The 21,005-nt window shown below is 32.4% G+C and overlaps 1 protein-coding gene across 1 annotated transcript in view; it reads right to left on the bottom strand.

Annotated features, from left to right (window-relative positions):
• The window catches only part of SMCHD1 (structural maintenance of chromosomes flexible hinge domain containing 1), a 140,625-nt gene that overhangs the window by 56,606 nt on the left and 63,014 nt on the right, over positions 1-21,005 (bottom strand). Inside the window, exons 20-28 of the mRNA XM_039845162.1 lie at positions 20,649-20,793; positions 13,035-13,131; positions 11,591-11,663; positions 9,192-9,331; positions 8,430-8,564; positions 6,437-6,664; positions 3,538-3,686; positions 2,576-2,664; positions 1,897-2,015 (exon numbers count right to left, since the gene is read on the bottom strand). Coding sequence (XP_039701096.1) covers positions 1,897-2,015; positions 2,576-2,664; positions 3,538-3,686; positions 6,437-6,664; positions 8,430-8,564; positions 9,192-9,331; positions 11,591-11,663; positions 13,035-13,131; positions 20,649-20,793 — 1,175 coding nt within the window. The remainder of the gene's footprint in view (positions 1-1,896; positions 2,016-2,575; positions 2,665-3,537; positions 3,687-6,436; positions 6,665-8,429; positions 8,565-9,191; positions 9,332-11,590; positions 11,664-13,034; positions 13,132-20,648; positions 20,794-21,005) is intronic.

Here is a 21,005-nt window from a genome sequence, read left to right as displayed (position 1 = left end):
GGGCATATATATATATATATATATGCCCTTTACCGTTAAACTGTACACTTGAAACTTACTGGATTTTGTTAACCAATGTCAACAACAACAACAACAAAAAACGAAAAAAAAAAACAAATTAAATATTCAATAGTAAAACAATGAAAGTTCAAAATATGTAGTCTAAGCTAGAATTTCACATTTAATAGTGAAACAGCAAAAGCTCTTTTAAAGAGGTAATTTCTTTTTTATGTCATGTTAGAAGCTATTCTGGTTTTACTTCAAATCTTGAAAATGAAATTTGTATATGCCTTTATAAATTTCAGATAAGTACGACTAAAATATAAAATTCTGAAAGGCACTAAGGTCTAATGTTGAAATTATCAAAGGGAAGTACTTCAGAGTAGCAATAATTTCATGTAGATGCAGAAATTATTTTAAGAAACAATGATGTTAAAACTACTTTAAAAAAAAAACAAGGAGGATATTCTTGTGATTATTCTGTCAGGTAAGGCTCTTCTTCTATCAGCAGAGACTGGGGGTAGATTCCTATTGTTTGAAAATGAGTGAAGATAGAATTTTTAGGCCATGGTGATGGAATCTAAAATTATAGTATAAAATGCTGATAGGTCTGATAGGTGGCGTAAAATGAGAACTGAAAATTGACAATGGATTTGGTCAGGTAGAATAGGGCAGAAAAACATGTTGAGTGGGGCCTGCTTGGGAATGACAAAAAAGGATGGGAAAACATACAATGTGATATACAATCACATTCTTCCAAGGAGTTATACAATTAAAAAGGAAGAGAGAAATAAGGCAGTGTATGGACAGGATTCAGAGCCAAAGAAGTTTTGGTGTGCTTTTTGGGGGGGCAGAGTGGGGAACATTTTTTAAGATGAGACATATTGTAGCATGTTTACATGCTGATAGGTATCTAATAGTTGAGGAAACTAAAGATGTGGGAAGTTACAATTTATGAGCAATTAGTGAAAGAGGTTGGGAGTCTGTGCATAAAGTGATTGCAGACTGTTCATGCATAACAGCAGGAGCACAGTTATCTTCTTATATCATCTAAACATAAGGTAAAGCTAGGTAATAGAAGAATCTGAAAATCAAAGAGGAAACCTATCTTTGTATAGTAAACAAAACATCATTAAAAGTTCTTCAACAGTGCTAAGATATAGTAAAAGTGGTGTTCTGAACATCAGAAAATCACAACATAACAGATCAGTGGAAATAGAAACTCTAGTTAGGAAAAGCAACAAGGAGGCTATTCTTATGATATTCTGTCAGTAAAAACTGTAATGAAAGCTCTAAAAGGAAGACTTTTAAAAAGTATTAAATAGTATAAATAGAGTCAACTTTACTTGGGTTTTAGAATTCTTCCTCTTTCACCTACTCTGGCCTGGCAGGTTCCTTGAAGGCCCAACTCCAACATATCCTTTTCTCGAAAGCTGACTGATCTCTTTAAGCAGAATACATAATGTTTGCTTGTTTTAAACTGAAGTAAGTGTATCACAGTTCTTATTTTTCAAGCTAATATCAATTAACGAAACAATTGCAAACTTTCACAATTATTTTAATGCAGGGTGTGGAAATTTTATTTAAATAATAGCTGCACGAAAAATTTTATTTAAATAATAGCTGCACGAAAAACTTCCTTTATATGCATATCAAAGTATTTATGGATGAATCGATGCAATGTATAGAATTTGCTTCAAAATGAGACGGTAAAGAGGAAATGATGACTACTGGAGCCGAGTGTTCAAAATTTTCCTTATAAAAAGTTTCTGTAATGCCTTTTATGATTTTTAATTGTAAACAGTAAAATCAAATTTTAGTTATTTTAGTTTTCCCAAAATTTTGTTATATGTAGACCAATGGCATACGCCAATTGTTATGAAAAGCAGCCGTTACCTGAAAAGTAGTTTTCAACTGTGACTTATCAAGTCCAATTCCAGCAATTGCCAAGGTAGATAAAGAGTTTGGTGAAAATGCTTGAATCTGATTTCCATATTGATCTGTAACTATTACAACTAAAAGGAGAGTTTAATTTTAAAGTGTTATCTTTCAATAAAAGATATATCTATAAATATACACTTCAAAAAAACTATGCTCACAAGCTTGCTGTCTTTATGTATATTTGTAAAAAATTACTTTTATCATCACTACAAAAAATATCAAGAATCTACATAAGTACATTTGTATTAATATATCTAATATAATATTGATGTTAATCAGATTTTTTACCATAAAAATTTGAATAAAGTAATTTAATATTACATAATATCCTATATATATAAAAAATATGGGATACATAAATTCACTCACATATTTACTTTATACTTTTAACATCAGCTATTATTACTTCTAACAAAAGCCAAAATTTTTCCAACAAACTATTTTTGTCAAACTGATTGCAGTTATATCTGCCTAAGCAAAGATAGCAAAAAACGTTCAATCTTTTCCGACAATGGATTTTAAACCAATTATCATATATAAACCCAAAGCTTTCTTTCCAGATTATGTATGCCAAAACATGAATTTAAGGACATATTATATAAGTATTTCAAGGAAAAAAGCAGGCCATACTAACCTATTTCTCCTTGAAGCTCTTGGCCCATCTGTACTGTTTTCCCACCTTTTAACTCACATTTTAGATGTTTAGGTTCATCGGGAAGGGGTCTGAAATTGGTTAACAAGTTAAGAGGTTTTAGTCACACTATTTATTATAGAAAAAAATTAGTTTCAATATGCTAAAGAGATATATATGTACATATACACATATGTATCTCACTTTCTAAAACTTAACTACAGTAATACTCAATTTATAGATGACAATTAACCCAAAGGATATAGAGAAAAGCCTATTTGTAAAGAGAATACTGACAAAAAAATATTACAGAAGTGCTAAGTCACAGTATCTATGCTGGATTAAAAAGAAATAATGAAAAGAGAGCATTGAGAAAGAAAAGGTAGGTAAGAATAACTCGTCAAAAGATCTAGCTATGATTGGAGATTAGCATATCTGAAAATTTTGTCTCAAATATGGAGCTAGTCTAAGTGTTGGGAATAGTATCGAAATAGGTAGAGGAATTAAAGTGAAGGAGGTTATTAGAAAAGAGGTGGACAAGGAATTGAGAGGCCAGGATGATAGATAGGTTTTTAAATGTATTTACCTGTCTTTACCTTTCCTATCAGTTCTATAGAGTAGGTATGGTTGGACTCAGCTTTGAAAATCATCACTAATCAATGAAAGAATTTTTCCTTCTGAACAATACATTGACTGATCACAGTACATATTTTATACTTTTCATGCCTGTCATTCTGCAGGTGTTTTCACTGTTGCCTGCACAGTTCTTACAGATACTAGAGGAGCCAATTAAGCAGAGGGTTATAGTGATATTAAGAAACTAGTCATTACCTCCAGTCGAGCTTTATCCCAAAGATGAACTACCATATTTCACAGAAATTGATATTTTCTACATTAGGAACAAAGTATTTTTGTTGCCATGCGCTGAAATTTGAAATACCTCCAAATAAAATGTGCACACAAACCTTACTGTAAATGCACTTTCCAAAGATACATGATCATCTTGAAATGAAACTTGGCAATAACGCATATCTTTTACAGATGTTGGTACTTGTACATCAGGAAGCAGACCCTGTAGCAAGTGTTCTTTGTTAATCTCAGGAGTCCAATTAACCTAAGAGAAAGATTACATATTTAAGAATATAAAGCTTAGTCCAATGCCCTCCTACTGCCACTTATCTTACTAAATTAAGACTCTTAAAGTATAACCCATTCTACTTACCTCTGAGGAAAAAGAAAGTCCCCTTTTTGACAAGAATGGTGGTTCATACATTACTATGATAAAAAACAGTATCTTATTTATCTTTGCTGTTAATGTTGCCACATCTTTCAATGCAATATAATAAAAATTCTTACGTCATTTCTTTAGAGTTTTGCCACAAGATTATCATTGTGGTCATAGTTTAAAAATAACATACAGAGCAAACCATGTGATCATTTCTGAGGGATATCAATTTTTTAAAAAAAGAATCTTAATACAGTCTTTAAACGAGATTTAGGTGGACCCTTATTAAGCAGGATGAGAAAACGAGTTACATCCACTGATGTAATTATTATCCAGGCCACCATGTGGTCTTAATCCACTCTTGAATGCTTTATTTCTATTTTAATTTTACAGCTCTTGCATTCCACATTTTGTTACTGGAACCATATTTTAAAACTGATTACTCTCCTACTTTGAAGCTTCTAATCTTTTCTATTTAAGAATTTTTAGTTCAACTTCTCTTTTAACCTTCAACAGTAGTGATTCTTAACTCATTAACATTCTAATATTTTGATCCTAGTTTATGCTATTCTAATCTTAGTCACCTTTTTATATTTTTAAACCATCTTTAAGTCTCATTTATCATAGTTTAATAGTGGAAGAAGCAAGCTAGACTGTTTGGGTTGACTTTCTTCAATGCTGGAGAACTCTTTAAAGACTATAAAAACCACTTTAAAAACTATAATAAAATAGTATTTAATATCTTTTATTGTCAATAAAGAGGTGCATGTTTTAAAATCTTTGGAAACTAAGATATAGGTAACTACTAAATTTGAGGCAAAATGTATCAAATGCAGGCCACACACTTAGAGAATGGCAAAAAGATTATATACAAGAAGAGGTTCTCCAGTCAATGTTTCTTCTTAACCTTGGTAAGAAACTAGAATGTGGAAACACTGTTATGAGACAGCAAGGAACCAGTTCAGAAGCTAGGCTCCTGGCCCTACTTTTAAACCACTCGTCTTCAAATCTCCTGATACAGATAAAAATGACTTACTTTCCTTTCAGGATTATTTCTTTCTCGATCATCCCTTCCCTCATTATGAAGGGAAAAAATAAACTGGCTGAAACGAGGGTTATTCCAAATAAGATTTTAAAAATAAAGTCAGTTGAACTTTTGTTTTTAAAATATCAGATCCTATATTTGGAAACTCAAGGTGGCTATAGGATATGACAATACAAAAAAGTAATTTCTACATCCTGTCCCCAATTGCAAATGTCCAAATATTTATTTAATTGGGATCTCTTTACATAAAGGTCCACAAATATTGGCTTTCCAGGGATGGAGGGATATTAATCTCTAATTGCCTTAAAGAAACATTAAGATTTAGAAAATTATTTTCTCACACAAATTTGAAGTTTTCTCTCTTTGAATGTCAAGGAAAAAAGTACAGTTTGTTCTGCTATAACGCTTGGTTTGAAAATACAAATTTGTTCTAATGTAATTAAAATATCGGAGAACAATTTGAGTATAAAACAAATTTTACTTTATAACAGCTGAACACAGAAAACTGTACCCAACTAAACTGAGCCATGTAGAAATATACAAAACCTCAAACACCTGCCAGCCACCTCAGCTAATTATGTGTACTGAGCCACATGTGTCTACATCTAGTAGAGTTTCCACCAGTTTCCACAGTAACTCACAAATTATGACCCTTTCTGCACTCACTTCCACAAGTAAACTGACATATATTTAAAGTGTTTACAAACTTCTTAATCATGTAATATGTTACTGTTACTGTTTTTGGTACTATTTTATTAGTCTCCTATCTTTATTAACGATTGATGAGGTGTGAGTATTATGCCTCTAATTCCCATTTTCCCCACAACCTCTGTGATATTTATTGTACCATTTTACATAGTACAGTGATTTTTGGCAATGCATGTGTTTCATTATAGCTGAATTGACTGTACTTTTAATGAAGCAAGCATAGATTGTCTACTATTCTTTCAATTAACCATTAAGAATGCCAGAACTGTCTACTTTGTGATAACAATCTAATTGGTTTGATTTGGTTTTCTGTTAAGTGACAAGTGAAGTTTCAATATATAGATTCACCCTGTCAGGGTATAAATAATACATTTAATCGACAGCAGATTGATGAGAACCACCTAAAGCTACTGAGGACCAATCAAACTATTTTCTAAGATTCATGCTTTTAGAGAGCAGTACACCGATTTCAAACAGCCAAATCAAGGTTCTATTCTACAGAGTTAACAATACTGTTTCATTATTTACCTTTAACAGACTTTTAATTTAGTGCCTTCAAAATAGCTACAAATATATTGCTTTGGTAAGGTGGTGATCTTGATTGTGAATGCAGAAATACAGCTGGTCAGGAAATGACAAAATGCCTGATTGGAATTTTGTTTAAGAGTCAAAATCATTTTTCTAAGTACAATTCTGTCACACATGAATCCTTCACATTTCAAACTAGTATATGAAAAAAATTCTTATTTAGCCTGGAATTTTAAATAATAGTATTATTTCTGTGATAAGCTGCTTCTTAGAGGTTACCCAATAAAACTTCTTGTTCAGAGTCTGTCTTCCAAGCGTAAAATAAAATTCTTGCAAATAACCAGTTTGAAAAACTTACTTTAATTTTCTCTGCTAAAGCTGATGTTAAATGGATTTCTCTTTCTCCTTCATCATACATTTGAAAAATAAGATTATGCATAATATCGCCTGCTATCCAATTAACTTCATCCTGATGTTTGATCTGGATTGCCTTTTGTCCTTCCACACTGAATATCTGTAATCTTGCAACATGGCTACTGGGAAGCAACTTAATTGTCTTCTCCACAGATGCCACATCTTTACAACTCTAGGAAGGGAAGAAAATACAAATATACCCTGAGTGACATCTGTACTGAAAACGGTTTTGGTTTTATACTGCTTAAGAAGTTATTTCAATACTGTGGAAGATCACCTTATATACTGTTAACATTCATAGGTTTTGTCATTAAGAGGGCACTGTACTATTAATAATTCCATGTTTTATACCATCGAGTCATAAATAATGATAGTGGCCACATTTTTAAAATCAAAAACTAGTATATTTGGACTTAAAAGGATTCCCTTCACCTTATTTGTAATAAAATTTTAATTACATGAAACAGAGTCAGTGACCAACATATAAGAATAAAGATGTAGGAAATTTAAAACTTTCCATAAAATCAGAGACAAATAATTGCCGCAAAATATCTTATTTAATGATGTTAGCTTACACTGAAGTTTCTAGTGCTTTTTCATGCATTATACACTGAAGTAAGTGGACGAGTTTGCTTTAGCTAGATAAGGATTCCAGATGCCTTAAGGGCTAAGCTGGCATATTTATAACTTATCAGTGTTCCACAGATAAGTAAAGATAAGCTGGATTATGCTGCATAAACTGATGTTAGGCACACAAAATGAAAATATTACACTATTATTTTCATAATCTAGATATAGTGCATTCCACAGGATATACAAAATTCAAAATAAGCATAAGCCTAAAATACCTTCACAATCTTACTTAGCTCATATCTTTCTCATTAGTCATTCTTATTAAAGCCCATCCACATGAATAACTTAAAATTCCTACCTCACAGAATATTAGACAAATAATCCATCTTCCAATTATACACATATCCTATTTGCCTGACTCAAACTCAAGAGTCACTGCCTTTAAATAACATTTTCTAACTGTATATTATATGATATACCTTTGTGTCTTAACCGACCTGGATTCTGGGGTCTTTTGTCTGTTGCTGCATTGCAGTATTTACATAATTTTATATTTGTTACTCTAGCTTCCAAGCCCAGATTCCTCCCTAAATTCAAGTCTTTTCTTCCTAAATCTTCCTGATCTTTTGCGAGATAGGATACTCAAAACTATGTTGTCCACATTATTGTAAAAAAGGAAATGTGTAACAAATATTTGAAGATTATCAAATATAACGAGCTTGAAAGAAAAGAATTGGAATAAAATCAAGTCATCTCATTCTAATTAAAAAAATAAATACTGTCCTTTTCTCTTCTGAGGCTCAAGGTATGTTATTTGATATATAATTAATAGAAAGGCATCAATCGACTGGAATAAGATTACTCATCATTTTCCCATATCAATTATAAAGAAATTACTTTTAAGTATTTTAGTAAAGTATTTGTTATCCCATTCAGCATCCTTTGGGAATCAATTGCTTATATCAGGATGGCTTCACCTTCAGCTAATTATACATACAAATTAAATGTTTATACAGCCTTCAGTGGTGGTTTAAGTGGGAATATTTATCTAACTTTCTAAGAAGCAAATGTAAAAATAAACTGATGTCATGTTTTAATATAAGAAAAATTAATTTGAGGAATATATAAATCAATAATAGCAATAGATATAAAAGATTTTATCAAGAAAATTACTAATATTCAATACAGATAGATTAAATTATTCACTATACTATTTCATGTTGTCTTTTTCTCCCGTGGCTAAAAGAACCACAAATACCTTATTTTAAAAAGTCAAACAACTTTGAAGAATTTATTATGAAGCTCTTAAAGAATATTTGTATGAAGATGCATTATAATATCAATGAATAACAATAACAACTTACGGGTATTTCAATTTTAGCTTTAAGGGTCTGGTCTTTTTTAATATTCTGAACTTGAATTGCAGATCCTGATAAAATACTGGTTCCAGAACTACTGCAATCCACAGTGTAGACTGGAAGGTTAGGTGCACCTGAAAACTATTAGAAGCATACACAATAATTTAAGACCGCAATAAATGTTAACTGATTATTCAATAATTATTTAAATTTTCAAATACTTACCTACAGCTACTATTTCCAGTTATAACCTGGAAAATTCTAAGTAAAACTCACTAATATTCTAGAAACTTTCTGAACGAAAGAGATAATTTTCTATACTTCTAAGTAAAGTTTATTTTAGAAGAAATTCCTACTTCTTCAACCACTATTCTTTTTTTTTACTTTACTTATTTGGGTTTTCCTTTCCTTTTTGAGGTCTTTACTCATCTTCATTTAGCCATCCACACCCAATCCTGAAGGACATTTCTATCATTCTATTCATAAATTAAATACCTGATCTGAAATGAGGTGAATGAACCATGGAAGAAGAGAGGAGGAACCTTTAGTTCACAAATTTCTTTATGAAACTCAGCATAACTGACATTTTTTTGGCTTAGGGATGCTGAAAACTACTGGCAATAAGATATTCTACAAATTTCTCCATGGAATAATCATTAAAGACCTAAGGCTTACTATAAAGCAGCTAAAAGATATTTCCATTTACTACATTTCCATTTACTACGATAGGACTCAAAATCTGTATGTTTTTATCTTACTATAGCTTACCTTACAATGAACAATCAATTTTGGCTGTGCTGTAATATTGTCTGATTCATCCAAAACTTCTACCTGAAATGGGAAGGCTGTTCCATTTTCTATAACCAAAATTTCAGAATCAGGTTTCACTTTCAATCGACGAGGGGGACCTACCAGGAAATTAATAATAAAATAAAGATTCAAGTTTCAAGACTAAAATACTGAAGTAGCAAAAGAAATAATTTTTAACATTTCAAGTTTTAATATTCTGTAAATAATGCTGAGAAAGAAAAAATAAGTACCATCCGTGTTTCATCATTTCTATTTCTCCAATACATAGATTTTGTATATGACCAGAGTTGTCATGATTATTTAAAAATATTTGATGTCTAGACTTACTTTTATGTGACAAGCTATGATATAGTGATAACTTAGGCTAGAAATCATCTAGATACATAAAATCTTAAAAAGATCCTGGAGAAAAGTATTCAAGAAGAAAAGTAAATATTTACTAAACTACATTTTTATTTACTAACTTTAATTTATACAATGACTGATTTCTCAGGTACATGTAACTACAAGTCTGTTTTAGGTAATGTTCAAAGGACCAGTTCATGTAATGATGCGATCAGATAATTTGTTAGATTGCCCACTACTGATTTCATAAGCAAGTTACAACACAAGCTTCTTCTAAGATTAAAAGAGGGTTTTACACTTCTGCAGCAAGATTACTTGATGTGCTCTATAAATACTGATATTTTAAAATTCAATTTATACTAAATGCTAGTAACACAAGTTTACAAAGAACAGTTACCAGAAGCACTTATTTTATATTACTAGTTAATTTTTTACTACATGCCAGGCAACGTAAGTTTTAATTAAGCACTATTCTCATATAATGCTCACAATGGTTTAATAAATAAGGTAGTATTATTTTTCCTATTTTGCAGATGAGGAAACTGAGATACAGAGATATTAACTATCTTGTCCACGCCATATGGCTAGTGAGTTGCAGACTCAGGTTTAAGACCTGGTTTGTAATTTGAAACCTTTTAACCATGATCACCATACCATGCTAGTTCCTACCACTTTCACTCCCAAATTCCAAGAAATTGTTAGAACTATCTGGTTACTGAGAATTTCACTTCTCCAATCTACATTTTTAGCTAACCTCTAAAATAAAAGCATTGTAAGTATTTATTAATATGTAATGATTTTTTATCATACTTCTATTAATGTGCCAAATTTTATATCTATTTCAATTCATGCTTGAGGGAAACTTCAAACTACTTGTATTTGTAAAAGGAAATAGCTAATATGTTTCTTTTCACTTAAAACCAGTACGAAAGTCTAAACTGTATAAAAATGTTTGATGTCTAGACTTACTTTAATGTGACAAGCTATGACATAGAGATAACTCATGCTAAAAATCATCATATATGAACAAAGATATAATCATGATATTGTTTTTTCCCATTTAATTTATATTTTTTATTTTTCAATTAGTTGACATTCAGTATTATTTTATATTAATTTCAGGTGTACAGCATAGTGGTTAAACATTTATATAGTTTATGAAGTGATGCCCCTAATTAGTCTAGTGCCCATGCAGCACTATACATGGTTATTACAATATTACTGACTATATTCCCTATGCTGTACTTGATATTGTTAATATCAGATCTAAAACTTACATCCCAAGCACTGTTCTAGGTGTTTTACAAGCACACGCAATCCTCACTTTGCACAGTACTGTTTTGAGAACTCATGCATAATGGAACTGTTACCACAGAACACGCAAATCGAGGGTTGCCTATATTTTCATTTAATCCTTACAACTCTATGAAAGTATGTATCTCATTTTACACATGAGGAAACTGATGCATAGAACAAGTTTATCTAGATCCTAGGTGACAGCTTAGATACAAACCCAGAAGGGCTAAGTCCAGAATATACTCTGAATCTCTACAATACACTGCCCTCTCAAATTAGCTAGCATTTTCTACCCTGTGTAACTTTAATGTAACTTTATTTTCAAATTGTAAGTCATTAAATCAAACTAACAACATAAATACTTGAGAAACTTTTCTTCTCAAAATATGAAAGTTACAGTTATATTAGAAAAGGTAAAGGAGATCCAATTCTAATATAAGTCTAGTAATTATATCTCTAAGAATAGCTCCCCAATACATTTTGAATATTCAAAATTTTCTCCCAAGTTTATTTTTAGAACATCACTAGAGTCTTCCTTAATGTTTTCATGTTTTTTAATTGGTCATTTCTGTCAGTGCTATGTTTGACATTCAAATAATATTTTCAAGACTTAAACCATAATCAAACCAAAAGACACTTCGCCTTTTTAAGTATCATTATACATTATCGTATTATTTAAAATAAATAATTAGGAGTATTTCTTAAAATAATATTACCTGGTAGTAATCTAATTTTCAAAATTTGTGAGTCTTCTTTTAAACCCGGCAGAATAACCTTCAGATTAAAATTCTGTTGAAAAAATTTTAATTAAATCCAAGATTTAAATAAATACTTAGTTTATCACCTCAATTCTAATTTATTTGTGCTTTTCATTTTCATACCATTATAGAAATCTACTTAGCAATTTTATATTGACTAAAATTACATATATGTATGTAAGAGATGCAGGTGAAAAAACTGATATATTGCTTCTTTACAGACAAGAATCTCTTCAGATTTAAAAGGTATAACCCTCTGAATAGTAATCAAAATCAGGATGGGCATTTTCCCAAATGTGGGAAAATAGTCCAGTGAAAAAACCCCCAAATCTAAAAATCTCCAAATGTACTATGGTGTTCTGGATTAGATCTTGGAATAGAAAAAATAACAGTGAAAAAACTGGAGAAATGTTCACCACATAGTCCATAGTTTTGTTAATAATACTGTATTAATGCTAATTTCTTAGTGTGGATAAAAATGTGATGGTTATATAAGATATTAACAGAGGAAGCTGGATAAAGAGTATATATGAACTCTTTATACTAACTTTCTAACTCTTCAGTAAACAGTTATTTCTAAATAAAAAGTTTTCAAAAATTTTAAAATTTTTTTATTAAGTTTATCTCACTAGAGCCAAATTTTCTATGAATTAAAGTTCTTTGTCTCAGAAAATCGTAATTCAGAAAAATGTACAAAACTTGATCTTTAATTTGATTTGATAATACACTGTAGTATAGTATATAGTACTTAGAACTCATATGCTCTCTTTTAAACATTTTCTAGGGAAAATATTTGAATATATACTTAAGGTAATGATACAGTAAAAAGAAAAAGTAGCATATTACTTAAGTTATTAACCACAGTGTTACTTTTATTCATATAAAACTATCAGCTGCTTTATATAGATAACTGAAAAATTATCTTATCAGAGTTTATGGCTTTACCTTCTCTAACCTTATCCCTCCCAATATAATTCCTTTTATCCAAATACCAAACCCAATATTTTTATAGACGTGAGCTAAAGTTTCTCAAATATTTGTTTCTATTTTAAGAATTCAAGAATGGATGAAAAAAGATAAAGAAGAGAAAAAAGAAAAAAACATAGTACTGGATAACTGCTGAAAATGGTTTTGAATGTGAAAAGACTGGATGAAATGGAGATGAAGACAGCTGAAAAATATTTAATTAATAAATGTGTAATAAAAACAGCAGCAACAAACATTCTAATTTTTCTTAAAGATGTAAATGCTAAGCCAGATGACACAATCTTGATTAATTCCTAAGAACCCAACATTAGTGGCATCTTGTTATAAAAATAGGTTGTTCAATTTTAAATTTCCAATTTCATTTTTACCATATAAAAAATAAACATATATTATAATATTTATGTACAATGCTTACCTTGCCTTGACAAGAGTTTACAAGGCCCTTAGCTGTAACACCTCGAATTACACAATTTGGTCCCTTGGTTATTTCTTCATATTGTAAAGATAAACCACTGGAAAAAAATAAGTTATTTTTTAATTTCCCCTCCATTACCTACAAATAAGCCACAAATGTGTTTTCTCATAAATGTCATTTACATGTTGAACTTATTTAAATAAAACAGCATTTTTTTAAAATAGGAAGAAATAACTGAACTAAGTGATACCAGTAAGCTAAACACTGCAAACAATACATATATTGTAAAATATAAAACTTCATATGCTAAATTAGTAAAGATACAAGTAGGAAATAATCAAATGCTAGATCATGTATACAGGCCTAAGGGGGGAAAATCATCCAAATGGGCCAGGTTTAAGCATTTCTTCAGACTTCATCATGAATTCTTTCAAATTTTTTACCCAGTGGGAATTTAGAGAATTTTTGGCACTTATTAAACTGAATGGCATATTTAGATGAAGTCCAAACAATCAAATATAGCCTTATGATGATGTAATCTTGTTCAAATATGTATTGAGATCCCTAATCTACTACCATGAGCAATTTTATTTTTAAATCACTTTTGAACACGTGTACATCCTTACAGTGTAAACATTTTACTATGTTAAGGGGTAAGATGAGAGAAAAAGGGAAAAAGCACACCATGATGGAGAAAAAAACTAATTTTTCTTAAGAATGAAATTTAAATATTTACAGGTACTATCTGAATAAATTGTAAAAATTAAACAACATGCTTTGTTTGAAAAAAGATGTAAAGTGGCATATAATATAAAGCAGACTCCCTGGGAAAGATGGTTCATTAAAGGCACACATCTACTTTCACTATCTCTTAAAACTTCAGGAAAGACAACAAAGATTTCTTTAATCTACTATTAAAGGCAAAGATAAGAAAAGAGAGGAAGGGAAGAGACAACAAAACTTGCTGCTAGAAAATAGAATAGATAGTAACAAATGACCTAACAGTCTCAAAAATTTGAACCCTAAAAAAAAACAGCAATGGAGAGGGAGAGGCAAGATGGCACAGAGCTAGAAGCTTTGTACATCTCCTCTGGCGACCACACCAGAAATGTGATGAAAACACAGAGCAAACAACAAGCAGAGTTGCCTGGGGTCTGGATGAACAGAGGCATTACAACTAGGGAGAGAAATAAGAAATCACCCTCCAATGGTAGGAGCGGGCAGAGTTGAGAGGCTGCCTGGTCCCACGCAGCTGAGTGAGACAGAGGCTGTGCAAAAGCTGCAGCCAGCAGGTGCAGACTCTTAAAGGGGCCGCCACCACAACTGAACTTTTGCGGTAACCGACTTGCTGGCTCTGAGCTCCAGAGCTGCATCTACTGTGGGGGGTGGGAGGTGTGGGGTTTGGCGGTGAGGGTGTGGGGATGGGGTGGTCAGGGACTTACAGGGGAATGCTGAGTTGTTGGCCTTCAGGGCAAGAGCCAAAGGAGAGGCTTTTTCCCAGGTAGAGTGCTGGTGGGATCCACTGTTCCTCTGTTGAGCCCTGCCCACACCCAGGGTGCCAACACAGGCACCGCCATAGCAGAGATTTCATCAAACTGAATAACACAGGTTGCTCTGCCCAGAGGACTCCCTGAAACTCTGCCCATCTCAAGTTGCGGCCCTACCCAAGCTGTATTCAGTGGGGTCCTTGGCATGCCCTGTGCCCCTTGCTGAGCAACTCCAAGTCCTACATTGATGGCACCCAGCCTCAGTTTCTGACATGGCCTCTTGAGGGAACTACAAGCACGGCACAGGTATTAGCCATCTGGGGATTGCTTGCCGAATCTTACCAGGAGGACCTGGAGGGGCACCGGCTGGGGATAAACTTGGCCTGTAGCTGGATCCCTCTCAGGACTATGTCGCTGTACACCTACTATACAAAGCCAGGCGAATAAGACTGGGAGATGTAGGGGCTTTGCTTAATACATAAAAACAGACACAGAAAGGCAGCCAAAATGAGAAGACAAAGAAGCATGTCCTACATGAAAGAAGAGAACAGTGCTCCAGGAAAAATGGTGTAATGCTATCTATCAGATGCATAGTTCAAAACACTGGTTATAAGGATACTCAATGAACTTAGGGGAAGAATAGATGAATTCAGTAAGAACTTTAACAAAGAGATAACCATAAAAATGGAGATGGAAACTATAAAAGGGAACCATTCAGAAATGAAGAATATATTATCTGAGATAAAGAGTATATTAGAGGGAATCCACATAGTGGAGGAAGCAAAGGATTGAATCACTGAGATAGAGGATGGGGTAGCAGAGGACGCCCTGTCAGAACAGCAACAAGAAAAAAGAATCCAAAATAATGAAGATAATATTAAATGTAACAACATTCGCATTATGGGGGTACCAGAGAAGAGCAAAAAGTTGAAAACCTATTTGAAGAAATAATGATGGAAAATTTCCGTAACCTGGTGAAGGAAATAGACACACAACCCCAGGAAGCTCAGAGAGTCCCAAAAAGAGGAGCCCAAAGAGGCTCATACCAAGACATCATAATTAAAATGCCAAAGGTTAAATACAAAGAGAGAATCTTAAAAGCAGCAGGAGAGAAACAGTTACCTACAAGGGAGCACCCGTAAGACTGATTTCTCAAAAGAAATTTTGCAGGACAGAAGGACTTAGCACAAAATATTCAAAGTGGTAAAAACCCAGGATCTATGACCAAGATTACTTTATCCAGCAAAGCTACCGTTTAGAGTCCAAGGACAGATAAAGAGCTTCCCAGATAAGAAAAAGCTAAAGTAGTTCATTACCATCAAGTCAGCATTAGAGGAAATGTTGGAGAGACTTCTTTAAGAAGAAAAAACATGTATCAAAAATACAAATAAAGAATGGCAATAAATACATATCTATTAACAAGTACTTCAAATGAAAAAGAATTAAGTGATCCAATCAATACAGAGGGTGGCTGAATGGATAAGAAAACAAGACCCTTACATATGCTGCCTACGAGAGACTCACTTCAGATTAAAAGACGCACACGCATACTAAAAGTAAGGGGACAGGAAAAGATATTGCAGGATGGACCTAGAGTAGAGGTCCCAAACCCCTAGGCTGTAGACCAGTACTGGCTGCACAGAAGGAGGTGAGCGGCAGGCAAGTGAGCAAAGTTTCATCTGTATTTGCAGCTGCTTCCCAGCACTAGCATCACCACAGCTCCACTTCAGATCATCAGGCATTAGATTCTCATAGGAGCACTGGTCCCTGGTGCCAAAAAGGTTGGGGACCATTGACCTAGAGGGTTATTGTGCTAAATGGGGTAAGTCAGACAGAGAAAGACAAATCTCATAATATTTCACATACATGTGGAATCTAAAGAACAAAATAAACAACAACAAAACTGGAAACAAATTGATAGATACAGAACATTTTGAGGGTTAGTAGATGGGAGGAGATGGTGAAAAAGAGAAAAGGAATTTAGAAGTACAAATGGATAGCTACAAAACAGTCATGGAGATAAAAAGTATAGCCTAAGGAATATAGTCAATAACATTGTAATAAATACGTAAGGGGCAGAGGGGTACAAAATTTATAGGGGGATTACTTTGTGAATTATATAGATCTCTAATCGCTACGCTGTACAACTGAAACTATTATTGTATACCACTATAATTGAAAAAACTCATTGAATTGTACACTGTAAATATGAGCAACTAATGGTCTATTATAGTTCAATTTAAAAAGTGCTTAAAAAATAGCAATGGAAAAATGTGGAAACCAATCTATATCACAGAATTCCCAGGTACTATGCAGAATTGGTTGTACTAGGTGCCTCTAGAAGTGGGGTCAAAAGAGAAAAGCAAAAATAAACGAAATCTATATCGCCAGATCTCCCCTCTCTGTCACTGGCAGATGACTAAAAGATTATTCTCTGAAAATCGTTAAAGTAGAGAATCTCTGAAACCAAGGAAAAGCAGATAAATTGAAGGAGAGAGTAAAATGCTAAAAAGAGAAGGGGTAATCCTGAATGAATGCATATGGATGTTGAGACTTTTCCATTTCCATTCCCACCCTGGCCTTGTTCCTGGACTGGCTAGGAACCTGGAGAACCAAAATATTCCCCTCCAGGCAAGAGACTAAAGATTTTTCTTTAAGAAAACTTTCCAGCCCAAGAAAAAAAGACTTAAGGATACTGACAACAGGATTTCCCCTCAACAAAGTGTTACAGACAGATCATCTTTCGGTGGAGTTCAGTGAACAGCCTCTCCCACACGAGTCTCCAAGTGCACTTAGTTCTCTATTAAGTAATAAGCAGAAAACCAATGATTACCAGATAACTGGAAAAAAGAGAAAAACCAACAAAAAGCAACTAACACTGAGACAACAGAAATTATCTGTGCAGGTAAAGTTTTTTTTTTTTAAATCACCATTTATTTATCAGTGAAAAAAGGAATTACATTCATGAAACAAACAGGATCTACAAAAAACCATTCAGAAAGTCAGGAAGAACTCTTGGAAATTAAAAGTACAGCAGAGAAAACTCAATGGAAAAGTTATAAAAATAAAGAAAGTAAAGAAGAAACATAAAAAGATTAAGACAGAAAAATTAGGAAAATCAGAGAACCAGTCTAGATAGAAGGTTCACTATCAAATAAATAAGGATCCCAGAAAGGGAAAACAGTGATGATGGGAGGTAGAGAATGAAGTACTTCGAATAGTGAAGAAACCTACAAAATAAAATAAAATTAAGAATAAAAACTAGACCCTATAAACTTCCAGAGAAAATACACAGGAAACATAAAAAAGGGAAATTAACCAAGTTTAAATTTATCAGCAACAGTGAAAGCTCAAAGGCAAAAATGAAGTAATGCTCATAATTTTGATGAAAAATAGTGTCTAACTTTTGATTCAAATCAATCAAGTATCAGGAAGAATAAAGGCATTTTTAGAGCAGTAATTTTATGTCACATGTCACATGTATCTTTTCTTAGGAAACTAGTGAAGGATGTTGTTCAGCAAAAGGGATTCTTTTAAAAAACAAGAGATACACGAAAGGTTAAATGCTAAATAAGCCACTTAACAGATTCACACAATTTGAGACTATTTCCTCAGGTACCTGAGAGCCATCTCTCTTTAGTGTAATCATCAAAGAAGATAAAGCCCTACCTCCTAGTCTCCTGGGCTTAACTTGTGGTCAGCTGACTCTCAATTTCAAATCCCACAGCCAGACATAAAGACACAGCAATTTATCTTGAAAACATGGAATATAATGAATTGTATCCACTTATTGATAAAAATGAGTAAGAGCTCCTATAGTTTTTACAATCTCTTTATCTCCACATCACATTCTGGCTTAATGTTTATTCAATAATAAAATTGTTTTTTTTTCCCCTCATTTGTGAAGATGTTTTCTAGGCTGGGTATAGCTTTTGTTTTTAATTATATTTCCCAAAAAACAGAAGACAAAGAAAATCCCCAGGTTGAAAGTGAAGGAAGAAACAGAATGACAACTGTTAATGAGCATAAAAACAACTGGTCTAGACTGGAACACATCACAAGTTCCAAAAGAGATGTCTCCAAGATGTCTCTGCACTTAAACACTTTAAGAAGAGACCAGATAATTGGCGGAGAATTTAGGGTTCAATCTGTAATAAATTTAGCAAAGAAAAAGTATAACAAAAACAAAGTTGTGCAATAAAGAAAGTGACTAGCATTTACATATACTTGTAATAACGTAAATGCTGATCAAGCTAAAATGTAACTTTACTGGAAAATGAGGGAACAGAAAGGAGGTTTATTTGTAATAGAAGTGGCAACAAGAGAAAATGTTCTCATCTTCCATAACCATTAAGTCAAGAAATAATGCCTAAAAGTAAACAATCAAGAAGTAGCAATATAAAAGTTACTTAGAAATATGGCAGTAGTTATTAAAAGATTCAAGTAACAAACCTTATCAAATGATTTGATTCTTTACGAGACATACGTGAATAATTTTTTTTAAATATAGGAAACACAAAAATAACCCCCCAAAAACCCACTCAGACAATGGTCATACTTTATTGAAGATAAATTCACATAGCCACACTGCCAAGATTTTTTTTTAAGTCGGTCTTAGCTACCAATATACGTATGTGACAGACTTCCTATGTAAGAATATCTTATCAAGGATAAGACAGAAGTAATAATTGAAAACAACAAGTGCTGACTAATGCACTAACTTTTTTATTTGTGACCAGATGAGCTTTTTTTAGTGTTTTATTTAAAAAAAGAACGTCTAAGCACTCTTGGACCCTTGAACAACATGGAACTGAATTTTGCAAGTCACTTACATGAAGATTTTTTTCAATAAATACTGCAAATGCAATATTATCTTCCTTATAATTTTCTTAACATTCTTTTCTCTAGCTATATTGAAAGAATACAGTATATAATACGTATGACACACAAAATATGTTAAGCAACTGTTTATGTTATTGGTGAGGCTTCCAGTCAAGAAGAGACTATTAGTTAAGTTTTGGGGAAGTTAGAAGTTATATATGAATTTTAATTGTGCAAGAGTCAGAGCCCCAATCCCCACACTGTTCAAGGGTCAACTGTATTGAACTCTTCCTTTACTGCTTAATATTGAAATGAATGTAATGTGTCAAAAGACAAGAATCTTTTTGCAACTTGAGACCAAAAATCTGAAAAAATTCATTTTGAATATTTTTTATACCCATGTATTGCTTTTCAGGAATTTAACCACGGAATAAATCTAACACTAAACTATCTACATCTCACTAAATCTGTGAATTTCTAGAAGGCAAATACAATGTCCTATTCACTTCTCTTTCCAACAAGCAAATGCCTGAAATATAGTACATGCTCAAATGACTGAAAGAGTAAACAATTACACCACAAGGAAAAATAATACATGAGAACGACAGAAAGCATACATGAAAAGTGGGCCAAAAAGACAAATTTGGCAGCCAGTGCAAAAAAGAAATACTTAGCATTCATGCTCTTTAAACTGATAAAGAACTTTTCCCTTGGTGCCACAAAAAGAGATAGTGTAAAATAATGAACATCCTCAATTACATCATTAGATACACTGTTAAGTTTCTAAGAGCTATTTCTTAATATAAGCCAATCACACCACTTTAAAAGGCTATTAAGTAAAAGCAAATTCTAAGGAATGACTCAAATTTGCATGGAAAGCACAAACTTTATTCTACAGTTTTTAAAACAAACCAAACTAAATTGCATTAGGAGGTTCAAAACCTACTAGTAGGCAGTATCTCTCAGTTTAAATGGCCACAATTTCTAAGCAAACAACAGAATAAACATGGTATTACTAATAATTATCATACTTGCAAAAAGAAATGGAGTAAGACAGAGCAATCAGTCTTATCTAAACAACTTTAACAATAAATTTAGTCAAAACAAACTTTTGGTAGCCAATATATATATGACACTGTAGTCACATTTATTTAGATTTGGGCTAAATAAATCACCAGGGTATCATAAAAACTCATTAAACATTTTAATAATACTGAAGTTAACTACATATAACAAATTTAAGCTATAAAAAGAGTAACTGCTTAGCAAATAAAAAAGTCAAATACAAATTGATGTTTCAAATTACCTTGCTTCAAGAACTGGTTGAATATCATTTATTAGTTGACTAGTATGACCAAATTCATCCTGAAACTCCAGAGGGATATTGAATGGAACTCCAACACGAAAAGGAGGATCGAGAAGACCAAATGAAAATTTCTCCGGCTTACCCTCTTTTAAAAAAAAAGATAAAAATGAAAAGCAAATTCATTGGTCAGAAAATTCACTGTAGGTCCAAAACGGATCCATTTATGTATGGGAAATTAGACTATGATAAAGACAATGTTTTAAATCTATGCAAAAATTACATAAATTATATCTATAATCCACTTGGGAAAATAATGATGTTAGATTTCTACCTTACACCATACATGAAAGTAAAATT

This window comes from Pteropus medius, unplaced genomic scaffold, assembly GCF_902729225.1.
Source record: "Pteropus medius unplaced genomic scaffold, Ma_sr-lr_union100, whole genome shotgun sequence".
In the NCBI taxonomy this organism is placed as follows: domain Eukaryota; kingdom Metazoa; phylum Chordata; class Mammalia; order Chiroptera; family Pteropodidae; genus Pteropus; species Pteropus medius.
Note: the sequence above shows the minus strand (reverse complement) of the source record. Positions and strands in the feature narration are given on the sequence as shown.